Here is a 24,595-nt window from a genome sequence, read left to right on the forward strand (position 1 = left end):
CAAACTTGATCACATCATCTTGGAGTTAAACTTATAAAAGTGAAACTCTCGAATAGTGTTCTAGAGTTCAAACTTTTATAAATGAAGCTCCATGACAGTCTCGAAATTTGAACGTATACTAAGTCTTTTTGCACTTAATTGTAATGGAGAAGTAACTATTTTTAAGCTACTTTGCAAAAGTTAATTATATTTCAAACAAGTTGGCGTAAAGGTCTACCTAGTATAAGTTATACTTGGTTTAATGAGGTATGGGTTAGGCATACTTGACAAGTTGGAACCTTAAAATGACACAAGTCTGAAATTTAAGTGAGAACAGGACAGATGGGCAGTGTTTGCCATAAATTTTTGTAAGTATGAAAAAAAGTAAATTGTAATTGCAAAACAAGTAAAGAAAAAGAAATTATTTGTTCAAATTGTGAGTGTAATTATGTGTATGCAGGTTTCTCAAATAAATTAAGTAGACATACATGAAAAAGGGTGCTGAATGAATTTGTTAGATTTTTATTGTTTTGACAAATTGATGCTTGAAGTTTTGTTCATTAAAATCTAACAAATTCAAAACATAAGTTTCGTATTTCTTTATAAGAAATGTGACACTTATGTCTTGAATTTGAGCTTATTTGAATTATTTTTTTAAAAAATGGATAAAAATAGTCAAATCACACATCAGTTACCTATTTCAAAAAAAAAAAAATGTCAAATCATACATCACTAAAGTTTTATCCAATTTTTATATGCAATTCAATCACATGACTGAAGTTTGATCTTTGCTAAACAACTATAGCAAAAAAATGTCCGAAGCTTAGCTTTACCAAATCAACCAACAACTTTAGTAAAAATGCCCCCCGGCCAGGCTCGAGTGGCAAAAGGTGAAAGATTTGTAACTTAGGTCGCAGGTTCAAGTCCCACACCATACAAAGCGAAGCTCGATATTTGAGTGGAGAAGGGTAGAGGGACAGGCCCATCATCCACCGAGTTTAGAAGGTTGTGATTGGTCCAAAGTGCGGTGGGTCAAAGATGGATTTCTCAGTTTTCAAAAAAAAAAAAAAAAATCAGTAAAAAAAGAAAATGTCTAAAGACTTGACAAGTCATACCAAACTTGAGGCCAAAAATATAATGTTTGGCCTTCACAATTTTCAACTTCAACCGCGTATGTCTGAAGTTGTTCCCAAAGCAAATAAACTTGCATAAAAATATAATGGGCACAAAAATGACATGACTATCCTAAAATTGGGTATTTGTGCACATCGGCCAAATAAAATTGGATCCATACATTATACATATAATTGAACTTGAAAAAATTTCAAGTAAATGTTATGTGCTAACAAAAAGGTCTATTTTCCCAAGAGTTCCAAACCATTGGCAAGGGATATCAAATTCACATAATTAAAAAGAGATGCAATACTTCTACTCATACCGGTACACAAGAACTCCAAAGGCTCGAGCTCAGCAAAACTTCTTTGTACAGAATTGAGTCTCAGCTTTCGATGAAGGGCGTGTGTGTATTTAGTTTGCTACAACATTTTAGTAGCAGAGCACAAGCATGTCCCCAAGGAACCAATGTCAAATTTTGCGTTCTTTGATTAGCTTTCAACCGTAGGTCTTGAAGAACGGATCAAGAGGGGCATTTCTAATGGCTGTTAAAACAGGCTGCAGGTGAACCCCCGTTGCAAGCCTTTAACCCTGTGAGCAATGTAGCAATGTCGAGGTTGCTTCATTGACAATATTACTCTGCAAGTCTTATCATTTTCCTTCACAATGAAGACTTGCCCGCAAAAGCAGTAGTGATACAGGATCCTCCACATACAGACTTTGCCAACAAAAATAGTTATGATGATCAATCACACTTTTCCTCCATACTGGAAATGGATCTTGTAATCATGTTGCAAAGTAGCAAGGGTATTTCTGCAGGGTCCCTCTATAAAAATAGAAAGATTAAATAGTGAGGCAACAGGCAACTAATAGCTTAATATTCTTTCAAACTTTAGAACAGGTTGAGATTGCTCACCTCCAAATACTGTGTGAAGACGTTGAAGATCGTCTTCTGAACAAGCATCTATTAAAGCATAGACACCAGGTCTTAAAGCTTCGTCGATTTCCCTTCCAAGTTGAAAAAAAAAAGTCATTAAGATTGGAGAACAGGAATCAAAAATGCAAATCACATTGTGCCTCTAACATGAAATCAAAAGTGAATACAACAAAAAAGTACCGGATGATTCCATTTCTTAGCCGACCATATCCACAGTACACCCATATGTAGCAAGATAGGAATTGAAAACAATTGTCACCATAGACATCTTTGTGCTGCCTAATCTGCAATATAGAAAGGGGACAGCCATTTTATGAAAGACATAAGGAAAGAAACCTCTTGGATTTATGTGAATGGACAAACAGTTAAATGAAACTAATGCATTGATGACCCAAAATCGAAACTTGCACTAGTACCCTTCTGACAATGTAATTGAGACAAGAAACGACATTGTCAAATTACCTTTAAATCAAAAGAGTGGACCAATAACATGCCTCCTAAGTTATCTAGTTTCAACAATCTCAGAACTAATGGAAATTTTATTAATGACTTTCAATACCAACTACCAAGCTAGTAAACGGATAAAAAAGAAATTCAGTACAAAGCTAGTAATGAATGGGAACAACCACCTCAGAACTGACTATGACTAAATCAAAGCTTAGAACTAACATGTTCAAAGTCCAAAGTAAGGATGAAGCTGAAGGCAAGTTCATCCAAGTAGAGCACTGTTTATAGTACATTCAACTTTAGGCAGGGTCATGAATTTCGAATCATAAAGCACTCATGAGCCTGAGCCTAAGTATCTAGAAGCAACCTGTAAAGCCCGAAAGCCATCTGTCTTTTACTCCCATTTTTCAGAAGAGCAAAAAGGCAACTATAAATGATGCAAGAAGGAAGTATTTAGATCATGTTAACCCAACATTTGAGTAATTGAAAATTCCATTATGGAGGAGAGAGTATAATGTAGAAGTAACCTTACCTCTTCATACACCCTACGAAGAAAACTGGCGCATTTTACTCCTCCTTGAACTTCCCATCCAAAATTATCTCCTCCAACTGGACAAGTGCATACCATCTCCAAACAATTAAGAAGTCTGCCAACTGAATCTTCCAGAAGCGCGATGCAGCGCCGTGTCTCACTACATATTGTGAAAACCAAGATAATAGATCATGGACTTATAAGGGGAAATTTGCTCAAAATCCACACATCTATAATGTTTCTCCATCTCTTTTGAAGTTCCCCGGTGATCATCATAAAATTGCACAGTAAACAACATAAGGGAATAGGCCACAAATATAGTTTGAAGGAAACAAGAACAAAGTAGCAAACCTTCTGTGATGCTTTAGAACAGTGCACAGCATTCGGCAGCAAGCAGCATATAGCTTTATGCAAAATTCTCTATCCACGACACTTCTTTCGCTTCCAGGAACCTCAGTTTCTCCGGAAGTCAAGTCTCCTGTATAATTAGAACAAAGCGGAACTTTGGATGTCCAAAGCTGAAAAGCACTCTGAAATATTGTAGCAGGCAGATGCAATAACTGCCCAATATGGCATGCTTCCAATTGGAAGAAAGCGTGTTTGGCAGAAATTTTTGTCAGCACTGAAATGCACATAAGACAGACAGAGCCAGGGTCGGGTTCAGTAAAATCTTTCCTGAACTTATGATTTCTGAAAAATATCTTCGGGCCTTGCAAGTGCAGGACTACATTGAGTAGAGACGATACTAAATTCTGGATATGCCTTTTGACCACAGCCAACTTCTTACGCCCTATAAAAAGACAAAGGACATACGAAACCGCAAGTTACGCACAAATCTGATAAACATTAGTATAGGGCAAGTATCGGGATTTTTTGCAACTTAATATGAAGAACAATCAGCTCCCTAAACTATCCAACAAACAAATGAAAAACATCACAGCTTCCAGAGAGAGCTCACACATAGGTAGAGATCTTTGCAAGTGCTACTTCGCCTCTGAAGACATGTTAATTAGTTCCTAAACTGATGTCGTCTTAGTCTCTTTACATGCCATGATCAAAGCCAAGGCAATTATTGTTCCTTTTAATTAATTGTGTGTTCTGAAAAGTAACAACCTCCCAGTCAAAAGACCCTTTAAGAAAAAACGAGAAATCATGGACAAAAAGAATCAAAAGTCCCACTTTTTCAGGGAGACTCTGCTAATTTTTCCCCTCCACTCAACGCGCTCCTCTTGTGATTTATGACTTAAGTTACTCATCTGTCCAAACCAGAGCTTTTATATTTCATGCAATGCAACATCTGAGGAATTAAAAACTATTTTAAACAGCCCTACTCGCTCCTACTCAAACATATCCATTCAAACCATTTGCATTTTTTTTTCACATCCAAACCATTCGTAGTAGCATAATGAGCATCTGATTGTTAGAGCTATTCAGTTAATTTCATGTCGACAAGAACCAGTGTTTTCTTATCCTTCACAAGGTTAAAACTGAAATACAAATACAGCATCTCTTGATCTTTCTAGCAATCGAAAGAGCTTAATTTCTCTCTGATCCAGACAAAATTATGTAATATCTGTGAGGAAAAAAATGCTAATCATTTGTGGAGTCCAAATGAAAGCAAAGAACTTTGACATAATAGCTATCTTGCATTTTTCTCTTAGGACCCGTTTGAACATGCGATATGAAATTGAAGTTTTGTATGGACATGGAATTTGGATTTCTTTAGTTGTATTTTTTTATAAACATGACAACCCCACAAGTTGTGATAACTATCAAAATTTCCCCAATTCTTACGCAATCTTACCAAATTGAACAAACCATAGTTCATAAACAAGATATCGGAATATTGAAAGGCACCACATTGATAAATCACATATATTCATGCTCCTTTTACAAATAAATGTTTGTGATTTGTGAATACAAACTTGCAAATACACATAATTTTATAAAGATTCACTAGTCAACAATAGTAGTAACTAGTTATTCTTTAATATAATAATTTCACATGGTACGAACAATCTTTTCACGCCGAACATGTCTTTTTTTACAAAATTTCAAATGATGGATCCTTTTTTTTACAAAATATAAACTTATGGGTCAAGTTTTACATTAACAAAAGTTGAAATCATGATTTGAGCTTTCTGGAGAATTTGGGATTTGAAATCATGATCTCAAATCACATATCCAAACACCGATTTGAAATTATGACTTCATATTGCATGTCCAAACGCAAGCTTGGTACTTGAAAGTAAACCTTGGATATAAAATAGTACCTGACACAGATTCAAGAATCACGTCCAAGCAATCAATGCCTGCAGCAACATAAGCAGAGACCTTTGCTCCATGTGAACTTCCAGTAGTTACTTCATAGTTAATAATGCAGTGTTCCTGCACACCAACTAATGCTCTCTCAATAGCCTGAATAGCAGACAATAAATGCAATTCAGAAGCTCTGCTGACAAAATTCGCGAATGACATCCTCAATCTGGATTTTAACTCATCCAAGTGGTTTAGCCAATGAGAGTTAGATAGGTCATGTTCTGGCAGACCACTTAGCATCTTGGTACTTGATTCTATCTCTCGTGATGCAAGAGCAGCTTCCTTCCCCTGTAAAGATATGCACTTTCCCATGGCCCTCAAATGCAATTCTATTTGCTTGACAAATAAATCTCTAGAAGACAAAGGATTAAGCAGCGGAAATATTTTTCCCAGCTCGCCAATGAACTTCGCAACACCATCTAACCAAATAAAAGAGAACTGTTCAAGTGACCCACTGTGATTGGCAAAATCAGAAAGCAAGACATGAGAGACACGGATTAGTATGGGAAGAAGATTCTTCGGCAAGGAAGTAGACTTGGTATGCAACGAAAATTTTAGAATAGCTGAAGAAGCACCGAAAATATGCTTCAGACAAAATGCTGCTTCAAGATTTTCTCCTTTGGAAAGTCCTTGCAATAAAGATTTTCTCAAATATTGTTGCTCAAAGTCCACATTGGCCAAAAGAGACTCAATACCTCCAAACTTTTGCAAGTCATTCTTACAGTCATTAGACTGTACAGAGTCAGCCGAACCAGAATAGTGTTCTTCCTTTTTCACATTATTAGGCTCATCAGCAGAGTCCCTAGATTGGTAAGTTCCCGCTGCCAATAGTTCGTTGCAACATTCTGTCTCAATAGCAGTGTGGGTACTAGACAAACCTTGAGGGCATTGATCGCCCTCAAGAAATAACAAATGCAAAATGGAGTTTAACAAGTCTGCACATGTCTCTATACATGGTTTCATTTTGAGGTTGTGGCTTGTTGATTCTATAAGAGTACTGCTTCTTTTAATATCCAAACTGTCCATTGCAGAAACTAGACCACATAAGAATCCCTGAAAGCAAGAGACCAAAGGTGAGACTTTATCCATTTCCTGAAGCCCAGCTAGATCATCCACTTTTCTATTAACAACCGCTAGATTTAGGGAGTCCAGCAATTCCTGTGCATGTCTCGTTAAGGTGCCAGCTACAGATGAAACACTTCTCCATGCATTGTTGTTATCAGAGAAATCTGAACGCGGACCATTTTCTCTCAGAACAGTCTCTTTGTGGCCATCAACAGAACTGATAGCTCCTCCATAAGACTTCCCAGCAGTCAAAGCAAAAATGGCTTCAAATTGATCTTTGAACAGAGTCAAAAGGATGAAAGATGTGTGATCCATCAACGAGAAAATCATATGTTTCAATTGAGGAGAAGTCTCTTGAGAAATCACACTCAGAAAACCAGTTACTGCAGACAATGACTTCAGAAGCCAAAAAACAGGAGATCTCTCTGACAACAAGCAAGCTAGCAAGGATTGATGACCTTTCTTCCCTTTACATGATGCCATTAGCAGATTTTTAAAGGTTCTCCGGCAGGTCACAAGCAACCTCAAGAGCTCATAACGGCTGCATAAAGCTACTGACCCATGCTGATCAAACAGGCAGCCGACCACGAGCCTGAAATATTACAGCCATTTGCAAACCAACATTACAGTTTGAATTACTAGCTTGAAGTTGTTATGTCAATATCTAAAAGCTTTCCAACAGCTAATGCTAAAGGCATTTAATGTCTGATGAGAACAACAAAAAGGGTAAAGAAGTGATATTACCTGTCGATATTGAGAATGCTAGTAGCATAACGTGAGAATGATTTTGATCTAAGATGTCCTTTCGGTATCCAGCTCAAAAGGTTGAGAAATTCTCGGCATCTGGTGATTTCTGCGTTTATAGGACTTAGTTCCTTTTCACAAAGTTCAGCAGGTATGTCATTTAGTAAATGATGGATTGGCTCTATCAATAATGAGTCATTATCCTGTGGATGATTACTTCTGAAAAATGTAGTCGATGACTTTTCAAGCATGTGTATAGCATTCTCCCAATCAGGTGTACCATTTAGATCAACTTCTCCAACATATGAAAATATTGACGACACAGACTTCTTCAAAATTTGGCAAAATATGGATGCCATGTGCCTGCAAATGGGCTATCATAACATACAGTTAGAACACCACAAGAAACGATCGCTCCCAATAGAACTCAATAAGGCAACCAGACAGCGCAATAACCCAAATGATAAACTAGCAAGGTGTAAGTGGAATAGGATTATCCAATCTAATACACCCAGACATGAGAAGTGTCCAAAATCCCCAACAACTCTGGGATGCTAATGTGATCCCTTATGCAACTGATAGTTTGACACAGAGAAACCTTTGTACCCAAGCTTTACGTGATCTACCTGCAACATCATTCTTACTAAAATATGAAAACCTGCCTCCAGGAGGACTCAAACTTGAGTCTCAAATTGTAGCAGGCATTAACTGCTACATAAGTCCAGTTTGCATATCAGGATAGATTTCGCAAATGAATATGTTTCTGCTAAGTTGCTCGGACTCCGGTGCAAGTGTCCGATACAGGTGCAAATTTAGAGGTCAGATCCTTCATGATCTAAATTTTAAGATGTGGGGATATGGGTACAGGTGCGGGGATTCAGCTAAAAATAATTCAAATATCTAAAAATAGAGTTATAAAACCTAAACTATGAGATATTATGTGGAAAACTTGAGCAAAAATATAGATAGAGAGAAAAGTCTTAGAAGGAGATAAAACAAAAAGGAGTGACATAGAAAATTCTATATACAAGTTATTCCATTTTCTTCAATTTCACCTTAGCTTTTGTTTTGATTTCACAAATCATTGAATCTGTCCAAAATTTCTCCGTTGATTTTAGTCAAAGTACTCAAAATCTATTGACTAAATCAGGTACGGATCCCACACCCTGTTATGTCTACAAGGTTGCGGCACCGAAAGTGAAGAGTCCAAGCAACTTAGTGTTTCTGTGGGTCATTCTATAAGTAGATGAAATTTTACTTCAGTTTATATATCACAATGTTCAAGTTATACCCATGGAACCTGCAGTTGAACCAAAGAGCATAAACCTGTTTTCTTGACGTGTCTTTCTTTGGCTGAGATTTTCCTAATTGAGGGATTAGCAAGTAACTTTTACATGGATTCGTAGAAAGGTTCTTTCACAAAGCTGTGACATGAGATGCATGAAGATTTGATGGTCATAAGTAAAGCTAAAACAGTGCTAAATGTATGTGCTGTAGAGGCTACCCAAGAACTTACTTTTTGTTCATATAGAATGGTGTTGCTCAGAAGTTCCACTGAGACCAAATGTCGGTTGACTCCTGTCACGTAGCCAGATTTCTCTATATAATTCCTGAGCGCACTCATATTCGTGCTTAAACAAGGATGGGAGTTCTGAATTAAAGCTAAAAGAAACGTTTTCAAGTCTTTTTTAGAAGCATGAGGACACCAGATATCAACATTTTGGCAAATAATCCACCACAAAGCAGATGGAAACAGCTTCTCATCTATAGATCCAGTACCAAAATCCCATACCTCAGTTTCATACAGATGATTGAGATATGTATTCTTACTGCTTACTTGATCAACTGAGGAATTATATATCCTATCTTCAGTCACTAATGAGAGATATCTCATCATGAATTCGGTGAGGTCTGCTGCCTCTTTCCTCAGAGTTGAGACATGTTTGTTCCACTTTTTAGTATCCTTGGAGTATGATGATAGACCAGCATCATTATCTAACATAGCCTGGACTAGATTATTATTCCTCTGAAGCAAGTAATCAATGGACTTCATTTGCCTATTTAAATCAACTAGTCTTTGAAGAGCCATGCCACTCAATACATAAATAAGGGGACAGCAAACTATAACAGTGTGCTGATGACAAAACTCAGCAATAATATGTAAAACAGCAGGAAGAGGAGCTGAAGGTTGGACAACCCAAGAAAAATAACTTTCGTCTTCCCAACCAGTGCTCTCCAACCAGTCCTTTGCAGAATAAGCGGAAAAAGAATCAGTAAGTGCTCTTGACATCTTCCTTGATGCATCTGGGGGCATCAGGCTGATGGCTTGTCTTTGCAAGCTTCTGCAAGACATATATAAACGAAAGAAAAAGACCACAATCCAGCATGCTGAGAGAATGTCATTCCCAAGTGCAGCTGCCTTACTGAATCCTCTGCCCGTTACCAGAGTAAAGAAAACGTTAAGAACATCTGGCCCTCGAGAGACCAGGCTACTCAAACCAGGGCGAATAACAGCCATCAAATCTTTCACGGAAAGAGCAATGAGGTTGCTATTACCGGTAGTAACAGTCATTGAGTCGAGAATAAGGGTATACATTTCAGTCAAGCTTTTCCCCAAAATCTCAGCTTTTAGATCAAAGCAAAGAGTGCCACAACTACTAAAACGTGGTTCTGCAAAATCACTTTCAGCAGGCAACTGATATTCAGATTTTATCCATTCCAGAGATTCTGCAACATCAACAATCAACTGTCGGATGCATCCACTTGCTTGGCCTTCAGGAATGGACTTGACAGCATTTCTGATGGAAAGTCTGAATTCTGGAGAGCACAATAACATGCTCATAGAATTAGCAAATGAGTGACAGAGCAATGAAGATCTGAACACTTCGTTGCTTCTGAATGATGATAATACATCTCTAACAGCTTTGCTTAGTGCGAATATGGCAATGTTAACCTATGAAGTTCAGGATAAAAAAGGACCACAAAATGGTTCAATTCCCCAAAAAATAAACAATAGTAAAGCATGAAATTAAAAGTTAGCTCACGCATTATCACTAGCACAAAGGGTGCAGAAGAAGGTGGATAGCGGTTCATGAAACTAAGGTGTTATGTGAAGTGTCATACCTTTCTAAAAAAATTTAAGTTATTCCTCCATAATACAAAGTAACTGTCTACAAATTAATCAACAAAACTCACAAACCTGTCGAAGTTCACTGTAGAGGTGAACGAGTCTGCATCCAAGCTTAAGTACCTCTGAAGTCAACAAATGTTGATCTGAAGCGTTCATCAGAGAGTGACTACTGGTTGTAAGAGCAAGTATCGTACCCCATAGTTTTTCTAGATCATCCCCAACAACATCATATTCAATATCCACTAAATAATGAATAGCAAGAAAAATTTCCTTGGCAGCTAGAATCAACAATTGCCCGGGTATTCGTTCTTCTGGAGAGTCAAATGATTGTAGTAACCGATTCATTTGGGCAGTAAGCGACATGATCGCATCATAAATTAACTTCAAAAAATTAAAGCAAGCCCCTTCGGAGGTATCTTCAGTTCGTATATATACCTTTTCCTGTACACATGTTGCAAGCAACTTATTCATTGATCTTAATGTGCTAACACCCAAATACAGAGGTTCAGCATCCACACCGGCCTGTGAGTGAGTATAAATCTCTGATAAGAAAAGTTCCATAATCTCTACAAAAAAATCAAAAACTGATTTCCGTGCTTCTGCATCCAGGGCATAACAGGGAGGACTTGTTGAAATCGCAGAGCTGTTGGAAGAGCTCCTGGAAAAGGCAGTAGAATTGCCTTCCTGGTGTCTAAATGCTTCTGCACCGACTAAAACCCCATTCTTCATATAAATACAATTAATGAACAGGCGAAGCAGCTCTCCAGCACCACTGAGTGCTGACGCATTCTTCCCAGTTATAATCTTCCCCAACTTATCAAATAAGTGTCTATGGTAACTTTTTATGAAAGTTTTCTCCTCTTTTGATTTTTTATCATCAAAATGCCTATACTTGGATGTACTTTGGAGGCTTAAAAATCCATCAATATGAGTTGGATGGAATAATGCCTGTGACAAAACTTCTTCTATCAACACCGATAGATTTCTTTTCCATTCTGGATTGCTTTCACAGCCATGAACATCTAACGCATCCCACACAATCACCAAATCTTCAAAAAGCTTATCTATAAACTCGCGGAAACCATTTTTACGAGTTGGATGGACCTTTAGAAACTTAACAAATGGCTCAAGCAAGCAGCAAGACAACTGCTTGGCAAAAATACCCGCCTTCGTTCCATCAAGCTTATCATTGAGAACCTTTTGGACAAATTCAAGCACCACACTAATCAATGATATCCATAAGTCTAGATTTTCATTAGAAATACCCCCATGAGATGAGAAGACCAGGGTTATGCAATCAAGCACAATGCTATGCAACTCCAAATCTTCACTAACCAAAGGCTGATCACCCAGACGTATCAATGCATCCCTTGAAATGTATTGGATGACCCGTAACAAGTCCCTTAAGAAGTGTAATGAAACACCCATCTTTTTTGATTCCTCCAAGCAGAACCTGAAAATCACCCAACATCTGCAATCTAAATATGACCCTGCAATTTCCATCGCATGCTTGTCTCCTTCCACCCTAATTTTCTTTTCAGAAGAAACTAGTATCCTCTGAACCCAATTATTAAAGAAAACTACCACTCTTGAAAAGCTTACTGTCTGAATTTTCTCCCTGCTTTCACCAGCCCCTTCTGTTCTTGATTTCACATAATTATATGCCAGCTCCAATTTTCTGCACTAGAATTAGTTTGTTAGAAGAAAATCATCAATTCACAGTAAACAAATGTGAGAACACTTGTGTTTCGACATGAAAATAATGGCTGGCACTTGGTTCAAAAGGTCAAAGAAGAATCTTTGCCAAAAAAATAAAATCAGTTTTTTGTTGCAAAAACTGGTTTTCATCCAAAAGCTGGAGAATAAAAGAAAATCATTGGTTGAGAAACAGTTTCTGCAATGGCATTTGGAGCAACTCTTTTTCAAAAGTTTGAACCAATTACCAGCTTAGACGTTCTGTTTTTTCCTAAAGAATTGTTTTCCATTCTTGTCCAAACGTGTGAACTTGCTAACATTGCCAGAGAAGGGTTAAGGTATGTTGACAGACCGCACAAAACTAGTCACTTTATGATTAATTCACATCTATAGTGATTATTCATATAGCCGACCCCAACTAGCTTGGATTTCGAGTATTTGTTTAGAAGACAAAATAAAACTATCAAATGCACAAAGTTTCTCTTCTAACTAATAACAAAATTAATTCTCCCAAAACCAAATCCGTGAGCTTGCAAACAAAGCAAAAAATAACTCCATAACCGAAACGAAATCGAACTTTTTTATCAGCAAAATATAGCCGAACATTGAAGTATTAGTACTGACTCTTGGAGAGGGATAGAGTTGTTCTGAAGAGACAATATCAACTGTAGATTTCTCCATGGGGAATCATCCTGTATCTTAATTGCTTCTTCACTTTCCGGAACAACTATAGGTTCTTCAACTTCACCAGCCAGCTGTTCGGTGCGATGGGATTTTGAAGGTCTGTTACAGCCTTCTTCTTTGTCGGCGCTATGTTGCTTTCGTTTCTTCATCTTCATCTTTATCTTTTTCATCTTTCTGTGTGCTGAGTTCGACTCACAATCCGCCATTGTTGTTAGGGTTTTAGCAGGGTTTTGGTTTAGAAGGGTAGTCCCGGGTACGACGCCGTTCCGCGCCTGAGGTCCATCAATTTGTCCAAAACTATGAATTTTTTTATTAAAAGGGTTTTTAGACTTTGAATCTAAATGGATAAAAATGTAAAGTTTTAATTTGATTTGTTGTCAACACTTAGGGCCCGTTTGGCCATAGATTTTCCAAGTAAAACTTGGGAAAAAATTTGGCAAATATTGTTTGTCCATACACTTTCTCATTATTTGGCAAATTTTTTTGGCAAATAACCCAAATTCCCAAATACTAGAAAATTCTAGTATTTGGGACAAATCTCATTATTTGGAAAGTTTTAAAAATTTAAATTTAACACCAAACTTTTATCTTTTACAAAAACATTATATTTATTAACACCAACCAACTCAATTAACTCTCCATCTGCCAACTAACTCAATTAATAAACTTTTCTATTATAAAGAGCATATATGTATGAATTTTCTTTAGATTGATCTTGCTTGAATTGATCTGTAGGAATTTGTTCTCTTGTCTAGGTTTTAAGAGTTATGAATGATAAGAATCTTTTCTCCTTGTCTTTTATTTTATCATTCGACTGGTGCAACGTACGGCTTGTTAGAGCTAGGCTGTTGAGTGAAAGTAAAGTAAGCGACCTAGTCATACGAACCAGGGAGCTAGTCAGCTTGCTGTAGTTGCTACGGTAAACTGGCTTTCATTTTTAGTTAAAGATATACTTTCAGATTTTGTGCACTCTAAAAAAGATTAAGTTATGCATATGATGTGTTGTCATGTTGATGTTGTATTGTAGAAACGCAAAAAAAAATAAAAAAAATCACGTGATTCAGTTGCTAATAAATGGACCGATGAAGAAACATCAATCCTTATAAGTGTCCTGCATGATGATGCGAGGAAGTCTGGATTTAAAGGTTATGCAATCAGTGGTCCACAATTGATAGAAGTTAGGAATGAGTTTTTTGAGAAAATTGGAAATCGAGATAAGTTTGATGATGAAAGTTTGAACTCAATGAAATTTTACGTGAACACCAAAACAGTGATGGAATATTCAGTGAATATGAAAGTGATGATATAATTGTTGATGAAAATGACGAATAATCGGCTCAGGGTAACATCGCTTCATCTTCTCGATCATCTGATTTGCAAATGCAAGCTCATCGAGAAGAGATTGTTCATTGAATGTGGGAAGATTATATTAAAGAATAGTTTGAACTCTTCTGGAAGAGAAGGTAGAGGTGCTTCAGTGATTGCGATATTTATTTTCTTCTTTTTCAAATTCATATTAGTTGTAATTTCATTATCATGATTTGTACTAGTCTCTTTTAACAATGCGAATATTTACTGTAATGATGCTTGTTGATTTGTTGCGGAAGTCATGAATCTTGCTACGTGACATTTCTATTTTGCTATGTAATACAAATTTATAGTTAGTTTTGATAGTTTTAACAACTTATGAGTATAAAATATAAATCATATTTCTTAAAAAAATGAAATATGTTTCCCAAATACTATGGCCAAACACATGGTGAAATTTCACCCAAATCTTCACCCAAATAATATTTGCCAAAAATATTTGGAAATCTATGGCCAAACGCTAGCTTACTTTAATAAAATAAATTTTTTTAAAACAAAGTACTTATTCTAAAACAACAATAGTAGGGAAGAATGAAAGAGAAAATATCGAAAAAGATCTAGAAAATAATTAACAATTGTTTAGTAAAGAATAATCTTGGACCTCAATTCTTAACCGATTTAGTAACGTTTTAGGGTGTGTTTGGTACAAGCAGAATATTACAACAACAATAATATTCCAGTGAAATCTCATGAGTAAGGTTTGGAGAGGATAGAATATAGACAAACTTTACCATATTTTGTTTTCGAAAGACTCATGACTCAAGTGCAACAAATTCATGTAAAAAAATAAGGAAATCGTAAAGAGAATATATCAATTAACAAGTAACATTGCAAAGTCTACCTAAAAGGATTCGAAACAATAATAGAATAATGTGATGATTGAAACACATTAAACAACATACTAGGATAGATTATTGAAAACAATAAAACAATGATAAAATCAAAAACAAAAACTACAATAATACAACTAATATAAATGATAAACAAGTCACCCTAAGCAAGACATCATTGCACAACCTACTAACATTTTACCCTAATAAACATCCTCTACCCCTTCTCATCTAAGGTCATGTCCTTGGTAACCTGAAGTTGCGTCGTATCTTGTCTTATCACCTCTCTTCAATACTTCTTCGGTCTACATCTGTTTTTCCTCTACCCTTTATAACTAACCTTTTGCACCTCGTCATTGATGTGTCTACGAAACTCCTCTTCACATGTCCAAACCATCACAGTCTCACCTTCCCCATTTTGTCCACCACAGAGGTCACTCTCACATTATTCATGAAAAACGTTCTCTTGAAAAACAAATTGATTTCTTACTTATTTTATAGTGTTTGATAATTATAAGTAAAAAAAAATATTGTCTTAAGAGTGTTTATATGAAATCTAGTAAAACACTATAGGGGTGATAGGTGGTGAGGAGTAGAGCCTCGGTAGCAGGGTGAAATGGTTAAGATATATAGGGATTGGGGGAGTTAAGAAGGTAGGAATCGGGGGACGTTGAGTTGGTGGAGAGGATTCAAATTTTAACTCTAACTCCAAGTTGTGCATACTTTCAACGATGAGTAAAAATTGTGGATAATTTCTTTCATTTTTCAGTTGGAATCAACTATGCTTTCGCTTATAATCAGTGTCCAAACAGATTCGTCACCATACATAAAAAGAAAGGAGTGTAGGATTGATAAGCTTTGCGGGAAAGAAGTTATTCGACAAATTCAGGAGGTTACTACCGGCGAAGACTCCCCGAATCAAATGAAATTGAAAAGACTTTCTATTTCAAGGTAGCATCTCGAAAGTATCACTAGTCGATTTAATCATGAAACGTTTAAAAATGTATAATAACCCTCTAAATTAACTTTGCTTTAAAGCTTTTAATGACTGTGGTGTGTGAATGAACTCTTATAGTGGTTAATACTTTGTTTTGGATATTACAAAGTTGTGAATACTAATCAATATTAACGCACATCACAATCATGATTCATGATATAGGTGTTGTGATCACATCTTAAATTGGTTAATCCAATCCAACTAAAGTTGTTAGATTTTATGACCAAATATAAACAAATAGTTCACCAAACTTCATGATGGAGTATTCATTCCAGCTAATTAAATGAAATAGTGTTTTCTCTTGGAACTTTTGATTTTCGACTTTTTAAAAATTTATCTAAAATTAACTTTGAAATATTGTTGCCTTGTTCCAAGATATGAAATATTATTAGGGTAGATAATTTATTTATTAGTTTTAAATAATAATTCATTTATTTAGTCTCCTAGGATTTTTTTACAAATATTGTTTATCAAAATTAAATTAACCTAATTCAATTAGTATTAAATTATTCAAATCAAAATCAAACCAATTTAATTGTTTTGTTTGTTATTAGTTTGGTTCGATTATTTAGTTATTAACCATACATCAAAGTAAAAGAAACGATTCATTCAAATGAATTATTGTCTTTATTCCATTTTGAATCTTATAATTATTAATTCTTATAGTATAACTCAATTATACTGAAATTATTCATATAAAAAACAATATAATCATGTATATATAACTATAAAATATGTGTAGATTAGTTAACACTATTTCTTTAAATTTTCGAACAAAAATCAAAACCAAACTAAATATTAGTATTATTTTAAAAAAATACAAATCAAAGCAAATAAAACTAGATTTGGTTCCATAATTTGTATCAACACCCTCTCTACTCCTTAACAAAACAATTTTCTTTTATTTTTATAACAAAAGGTAAGTTACGAAATATAAGGTATATATATTGGTCGACGTATCCGAAGGCTCCAATTTTCAATTGACAGTCGAATTTTTTTTAGCACATCAAGAGAGCAGTATGAAGGCTCCGAGGAGGCCGATCCACGCTGTGTCAACATGGGTTAAACGGCAACCGCCAAAGGTAAAGGCTTTTCTGGCGGTGGTCGCCGGCATGACAGTTCTGGTGCTGCTACGTGCCATTGTTCACGATCACGACAACCTTTTCGTCGCCGCCGAGGCTGTTCACGCCATCGGAATCTCCGTTCTTATCTATAAGCTCACCAAAGAGAAAACTTGTGCTGGTAACAATCCCACATTCTATTTCTGCTTATATATTGTTATCGAAAATTGGTGCTTTTAGGAGATCTGCATTGATTGGGAGTCTTGGATTGAAATTTAGAACCTTTTTGCAAAAGACACAACAATATGCCCATTGAAATCCCACAAGTGAAGTTTGGAGAGGGTAAAATGTGTGCAGACCTTACCACTACGGTAGAGAGACTCTTTTGGAAAGACCCTCGATTCCTAACTAAATTTTGAAAAAGAATACTAATTTATTGATCAATCTGCTCAACATTAGTTGTTTCAATCATCTGAACTCATTCAGCTTTATTTAGATTACTATTAGGATTTATCATTTTTAGACTATTTTTACAATTGCAAGTTTGCAACCCCCCTCCTGTAATTCCGTCTATGCTTAGCAAAGTTCACATTGCGGAGTTTTATGGTCTTCTTGATGAATTCGTTTAATGTGGGTTTTACATTGAATTTTATTAGTTTTATTTGCATGCTAGGCCTTTGTAGTCCACCTATTGCTGTATTGGATGATATTGATTTTGTGGAGTCTTTGACGTAATGAATGTGACTGATGAATTGTATGGTACCAGTTTCATAGTTGGACTATGCAAAAAGCGTGTGTCCTATACCTATATTAACCTTTGGGTTGGTTGAATCAGCTATGTTAGTAATGAATCATTTGCATTTGTATGAAAACATATTGGAGACTGTTTTTATCTGCAGCTACCTTAATGGCTAGCGATTTGACAGTCTGGCATCTTGTGGTTATTGGAATAGATGGTGGGAAATGATTGAATGATTCTTCTCAGACAATTCTGTCCTCTACATTCTTTCTAAATAAACACCAATGCAGGTGAAGAGGAGGTCGAGCATTTGCTCTCGGGATCTTTGGTAGTGACAGTCTGTGAGAATGAGATTCCTATTTCCTAAAGCATTGTTTTTTTTTCAAAGAAGCATAAGTGCCTGAACAGCATTTACTTGCCTTCAGTTTCTTTACATCTCACAACTTCGCATATCAATCAACTTATCAATTATGCCACAACCCCAAACTAGTTGGGGTTGGCTGGATGAATCCTCTGTATTCGTTTTGCTCTATTCAGGCCCATTAATTTCAATACTAAATGATTGATATTTTAAGGCTAATTAAGAGTTATCTAAAACTGGAGATTCTCTGGAACTCATATTCTTTACGCGGACATGCAAGTGTCTAACCAGCATAAGAAAACCAGATTTGTGTAAGAATAACAACAACAAATGTGCCTTAATCTCAAATAGTGTGATTTCCTATTTTGATCATTTGCTTCCGTTATAATATCTTCGTAGCTAAATCCATATTAATTTTGATTGTCTACTTTCCGAGACAATTTTCTTCCCTGAGATCTTAGGTATACCTCGTTATAGCACCTTCAACTATCATAATGGCGTCCCTAAGAACTGTTGCATAAGGATATAACCAGATGATCTGAGTCGTCCTTCTTGCATTTTATCATTTCTATGATATTTGTACTCTTGTCGAATATGATCATGTATAGTCTTGTCCGATTTTGTATTACCTCTTTTCCATCTTAACATTTGAATCCTGCAACATACAGATTGTGGATTTGTTGGGGGCTTAGAAGCACAACAATTATTCCATATAACATTGCTGGTGTCACAACTCTTCTCTAAAATTTGCCTTTTACTTAGGTCTTGTCCTATGCATGAAACTCCCATAACACTCATCTTTTTCTCCACTTATTTTGCTTTCATGTTTCTTAGATGACTTAACCTAGATGTGTGATTCTCTAGATTACCAACAATCTTGTCTAATGCCAATTCACAATCAATCTTTTTTATGGGGATAAACTTGACCTCTGAATATAATATCAAAATTCATTTTGTTGCATTGCAACATAAATGGTGAGAGCATCTTTTCTTGTTTTCCATTTAAAATAACTTCCACAAACGCCAAAGCCTTTTTCACAATTTTTGTGCTATATATCATAATACTTCATATTTATAATTCATACATGTTGAAAATCAGTGTGCTATTGAGATGGGTTATAAGGCAATAGTAGTAGAATTATTGATAGAATGCTGTAACCTTTTCATGGTCATGTGGCCCTTGTTAGTTTTCACATGAGATAGCATTTATCTTATTGTTATTCTTTAGTAAATTGCTCTGTACTCTTCTATATCTGTTAATTATAGTTTTTGAGTTTTGTTCCTCATATCCACAGCTTCATCTGAACATAACGTTAAATAGGAAGGTATGGAGGTCGAGGATTAAGGTAGAAGGTTAGTAGGTAGCTGAGTGTTGCCGTTTTTCGTGTGGGAGAGGTGTAGGCTAGCCTCCTATTGTCCTCTTAGTAGTATTATTCAATTAGCTCATAGTTTGTATTCTCTGATGTGTATTACTATCTGTCGCTGCATTTGTTTGTATCTTGCTACTTTGTTGTCTCTTTTCTTTCAATCTTGTGTCGCATACTTCCCTTTTGAGCTGAGGGTCTATCAGAAACAACCTCTCTACCTCACAAAGGCAGGGGCATGGTCTGCGTACATCCTACCTCCCCAGACCCCACTTGTGGGATTACACTAGGTATGTTGTTCTTGTTGTTTATAAACTAGATTTAAAAAAATAAAATAATAAAGGAAACCTATTTCTCAATTTTATCTGGACTCAATCCTATGGCTGGGTTTTCCTGATTGCCATGTTAGTTTTTTTCTTTTGTGTGCCACTGATCATTTGTAACTCTCATACTATTGCAGGGATTTCACTCAAATCCCAGGAGCTCACTGCTCTGTTTTTGGCTGTCAGACTGTATTGTAGTTTTGTCATGGAATATGATATACATACCTTACTTGATTTAGCTACATTGGGGACAACGTTGTGGGTTATTTTTATGATCCGATTTAAACTTGAATCAAGTTACATGGAGGACAAAGACAATTGTTCAGTTTATTATGTGGTAAGTCTTCAAACAACCTCACTTTTATATGTGCTTCATTCAAGGTCTAGTTGGTAGTCCATACATTGATGATTGATGTACTGATCGTTGATAGATATAGCTACCAGATACCACTTATACATGTACTAGTGAAGCGAGACTGTATTTGTGATGATGTTGAATAATTGTTTCAATTCAATTACAATTTTACTTGGTTAATGGCAAATGAAAAAGATAGAGAAAACTAGGAATTTGATTAGAGAAGATCCATGTGTGGTTGATCTCTCTTTGTAAAATTCCTTAAGATCAAATTATCTTGTCATTTGTACTTAAGGCAGATTTGTAAGATGATGACATTTGTAAAGTGAAGTCCCTTTGTAAGAATGCATTTGAGTATTGTGTATAGTAGTCCATGTCAAGTTGTATAAAACTTCAACTAGAAATGATCTCAAATGTTTACTTTATCCTAAAAAGTTACCAGTATTTCATCATCTTTATTATTCTCTGTTTGATTGTTTAAGATTTTGGTTGCATGATTCTCTGTAATGCATGCTGTATAGAGTTTTTCTCTGGCTTATCTTTTAGAAGTAAATTGTTTTAACCCACTTTTGTCCAGGGGATCCCTTGTGCTGCCTTAGCCTTACTAATTCATCCATCAACATCACATCACTTGATCAATAGAATCTTCTGGGCTTTCTGTGTTTACTTGGAGGCGGTTTCTGTGCTTCCTCAACTTCGTGTCATGCAAAACACTCAGGTATAATTACTGATTATTGTTGATGAACGTTGCAGATTTCGCTCTCTTACAACTTCTGTTCTGATCAAATGTTCTTGTAAGCTTTGACAACATACTTGGTATATTGTCTACAGATAGTTGAACCATTCACGGCTCACTATGTATTTGCGTTGGGTGTTGCGAGGTTCTTAAGCTGCGCTCATTGGATTCTCCAGGTTTGATTTGCAAACTTAAAAAATCGCACAAATCACGTAAATTTTCACTGACAAGGTTTCCATTCTTCATATTTGGTGTAGACGCAGTATCTTATTTGGCTACTATAATGATTCGAACTAGCAGGGATTGGAAGTCTTAGTTGAAGTAAAAATGAGTAGATATGTGGTTTTGGTTACTTTGTCCTAGATTTTGATAAGTGCCTTATCATGCATGTCTAAGTGTCAGTTTTATTAATTCTTACAAAGTCAGGTTGTGCACCTAGTACTGACTGCATTGTAGGAACTGATGAAGAACCTTTAAAAACATCTTCAGTTTGTTGAACAATGTATCCTTTTTTGTATGATAGCTGTAACTTAAGTCTACGAATAGAGATTGAGGAAGATTGTCACCTTTAGATCCATTTTTGCATGCATGCTGTTCATTTCTATTAACATTCTAAGTTTCTCTTGGGCTGACGACAGGTTTTGGACAGTAACGGCCATCTACTAGTAGCGTTGGGTCATGGTCTATGGCCTTCAATGGTGCTTATATCTGAAATTGTTCAGACATTCATCTTAGCAGACTTCTGTTACTACTACGTTAAAAGGTTGAATATCAGCATCCCATGCCTTCCTTGCTTTTCAAAATGCTTCTCTATTGACCATATCCTTCTTATTTTGTGAATGTATTGCAGTGTTTTTGGAGGACAGCTAGTTTTGCGCCTTCCTTCAGGTGTTGTGTAACTGAAGTTTGTGCTAAGTGATGGACAAATTTCGCATACCACGCTTGGCTTTGCTTATTTTTTTTGTATCCTACACAAGTCCAACTTGGTCTAGTTTCTCCAGGGGAAAAACCAAGAGTGGATGTTTTTGTAAAGCTAGCACAATTTAAATTAAGTAGTTGATTTTGTGGCTATCAATCATAGTTTTAACTTTTTCGTTATGAGCTCTAATTTTTTCGGCTTCAGAAAGGTAGTCACACTTGTAGTTTTCATGAACTAAGTTGAATGATTAATGATGCTGGTTCTCAGATAAGCTATAGTGTCTGTTTGATGACAATATAAACAACTTGATTGTGGCAAATCCATTTAATTATAAAATAAATTTTGTGACGCATTGGTTTATTTTTTTTTTTTAAAAAAAGATTTTTCTTGCAGTGATATATATGCTACTTTCAAACATTTGCTCTATTGTGACTTTGTGAGCAATCTTCAAATATACATGGTGTGGATTTGCCCATGTTAGAGATTAATGAGGAGCGGGTGTTCATGATTAAGGTTGGATCAATTTCTCAAATGTTAGAATTAGATCAAATCAATTAAGTCAATTTTTCATTGCTTTAGTTTTTATCGAACTAGAGAAACTACATATCTAATCAAATTATATAGAGGAAAACACCTAGAGCAAAAAAATAAGAATCAATATGCCATACCCTAGAATTTTATGTAAAAATAAACACACACTTGTGTGTGTGCACGCGCCAAGTATACTTTTCAAATAGTTTTTTATATTGTTGATTTGGTTTGATTATTATTTTTTGTTTAAAATCAATACCAAATCATATATTATCAATTTTTAAAATCAAAATTAAAAATTAAACCAAACCTAAAAAGTACTTATTATATATATATTTTTCTTTGATTTTATCGATATTTCCGTCAGCAACCCTAATGAGAGGTATAAAAACAAGACGAACATGTCAATTATGAGTTTATGTAAAGTGAATTTTTTGTAGACTGATTCAATAAGTGTAGATAATTGAATTTTCGAATAAAAGCAGTCAACTCTCATTTATTAAGATCAAGATCATTATTAGGTAAACCGAAGTGATCATCAAATGCTGAAAAAAATAAAAGAAAAAGATAAACAAAGTAGAGGAGAAGAATACATGTAATCTTATTTTTAATTAGGAAACAACACATACGAAGTAATCGCAAAGTTAGAAATTTAACTAAAAAGAGTCAAAATATAAAACAAATTTAAAAAAATTAACATGTAGTAGTACACATATATAAAAATATAACATAATATAATATTTTAATGAAAGAGCGTGAATCGACACCTTTTTGAATAAGATGCGTACAAGAGTGTAGGTACAAATATCAACTGCTTATTAAAAGCACAACAATCAATAATCATAATGTATTAAATCGGAATAGAGTCCTTTGAAATGACTTATTTGATTTGAAGGGTGGTCATCCACATGAATAACTCAGAGTTAATTCCCTTCGTTACTTTCTGAATTGAACCTATGGCATAAGACTAGACTTTTCTTTCCGGACCCATTCCGCTCTAGCCTCTAGGCCATCAATCACTCAACCAGAAGGTTCAAAGGACACAAGTCAAATTTTGAAAAATAATTGAGCATACAATTCATTCAAATAGATACAAATATAGCCTTCAATTTTGATGGCTAATTAATATACAAACTTTTTTCATTCTAATTTATATGATATTTTTCTTAATCAACATTTAATTAAAAGTTATTTTCCAATATTTAATAATAATAACTTTATTCTTAATTAAACGCTTGCATGATGTATTACAGATCACAAATTTCAAATACTTTTTAAAAATTCTATAATCAATCAAACATTATTGTCATATAATTGAATTGGGACGAAGGAAGTAGTAATTTCAACGGAGATTAGACATGTCTCTTTAGAAAAGATGTCCCCTAATTAAGAAATATGGGGAGTCCACTTGACTACAATAATATAATCTCTTATAAATTATAAAAATCATAAATGCTTCTAAAACAGCAATGCATGTGACCAAATTTATATGGCGTTACATTGTGAATACTATTTACACTGCATGGACTTTAAGCTTATCCCAACAAGTCTACGGTTCTAATTTATGACACTTCTCCCACTTTTTGTTATCAACTTTCACATCCCATTTAATGCCATCACACTCTGTTGACTTAAGCCTTCCATCTCTATCATCCAACACAATGTCCCTACTACGAAACTAGTAGTCTGCATGTGAGTTGGATCAAATTCAATAGTCATATATAGTTTAGAGTGGCCAGTCGGATATATATATATATATATTAAATTTTTGACACCCTTAATGCTTTGACTTCACCACCGATCCAATTAATATATTTGTATTAATAAATTTATTAAATATATATAAATATTAAGTTTAAAATTCAATTATCATCATTTAAAATTATTATTATAAAATTCAGAATTAACTCGTGAAAGTATCAAGCATAACACTCAAAAGTCAAAGCTGCTTACTACTCTGACAAATTGGATTACATTTTGGACATACTCTCTATACTAGTACTTTTGAGAGAAAAAGATACAGTTAAAAACTTCCCTTTTTTTCTGATCGTGCATATATTGTAGTTTATTATATTTAATTAAAATGATGAAAAAGGAAATTTGTAGTTGCAACAAGAAAAAAACAAGTAGATCTTATGATTCTAGTTAATGAGCATGAAAAGATAGTTGCTTTGCTTCCTTTTTAGCTGTTTTTCCTTAGTTTGCTTTTGTGATAATAAAACTCTCAATTTAAAGTAGAGACGAAATGATATGACACGTTTATTATGACAACACGTAGAAATATTGTCTTTCGTTTCAGCAGTATGAAACCTTTTGACAGCTTTCGTTGAAATTTTTTCATAAATAACCAAATTAGTAATAATATT

At 35.0% G+C, this 24,595-nt stretch overlaps 2 protein-coding genes across 3 annotated transcripts; one reads left to right on the plus strand and one right to left on the minus strand.

Moving 5' to 3' along the window:
* Positions 1 to 1,211: 1,211 nt before the first annotated feature.
* LOC102601821 (uncharacterized) lies at positions 1,212 to 12,955 on the minus strand. 2 transcript variants are annotated; one of them, XM_006367273.2, is made up of 10 exons: positions 12,586 to 12,955; positions 10,336 to 11,944; positions 8,653 to 10,089; positions 7,137 to 7,510; positions 5,282 to 6,984; positions 3,360 to 3,798; positions 3,009 to 3,168; positions 2,210 to 2,313; positions 2,009 to 2,100; positions 1,212 to 1,918 (listed from the first exon to the last, which is right to left on the minus strand). In XM_006367273.2, the coding sequence occupies exons 1-10, from the start codon at positions 12,849 to 12,851 to the stop codon at positions 1,842 to 1,844; spliced, it is 6,261 nt and encodes a 2,086-aa protein (XP_006367335.1). In that variant the 5' UTR covers positions 12,852 to 12,955; the 3' UTR covers positions 1,212 to 1,841. The 2 variants fall into 2 exon arrangements, with proteins under 2 accessions (XP_006367335.1, XP_015160859.1); XM_015305373.1 differs by having other exon boundaries at positions 10,336 to 11,949; positions 12,586 to 12,736.
* A 3,834-nt stretch (positions 12,956 to 16,789) lies between these two features.
* Positions 16,790 to 21,969, plus strand: LOC102602155 (putative ER lumen protein-retaining receptor C28H8.4). Its single transcript, XM_006367274.2, has 6 exons — positions 16,790 to 17,082; positions 19,826 to 20,025; positions 20,621 to 20,761; positions 20,875 to 20,955; positions 21,418 to 21,542; positions 21,630 to 21,969. Exons 1-6 carry the CDS (start codon positions 16,860 to 16,862, stop codon positions 21,676 to 21,678), a joined length of 819 nt encoding a protein of 272 aa, XP_006367336.1. The 5' UTR covers positions 16,790 to 16,859; the 3' UTR covers positions 21,679 to 21,969.
* Positions 21,970 to 24,595: the final 2,626 nt, after the last annotated feature.

Source organism: Solanum tuberosum, unplaced genomic scaffold, assembly GCF_000226075.1.
Source record: "Solanum tuberosum cultivar DM 1-3 516 R44 unplaced genomic scaffold, SolTub_3.0 scf00755, whole genome shotgun sequence".
In the NCBI taxonomy this organism is placed as follows: domain Eukaryota; kingdom Viridiplantae; phylum Streptophyta; class Magnoliopsida; order Solanales; family Solanaceae; genus Solanum; species Solanum tuberosum.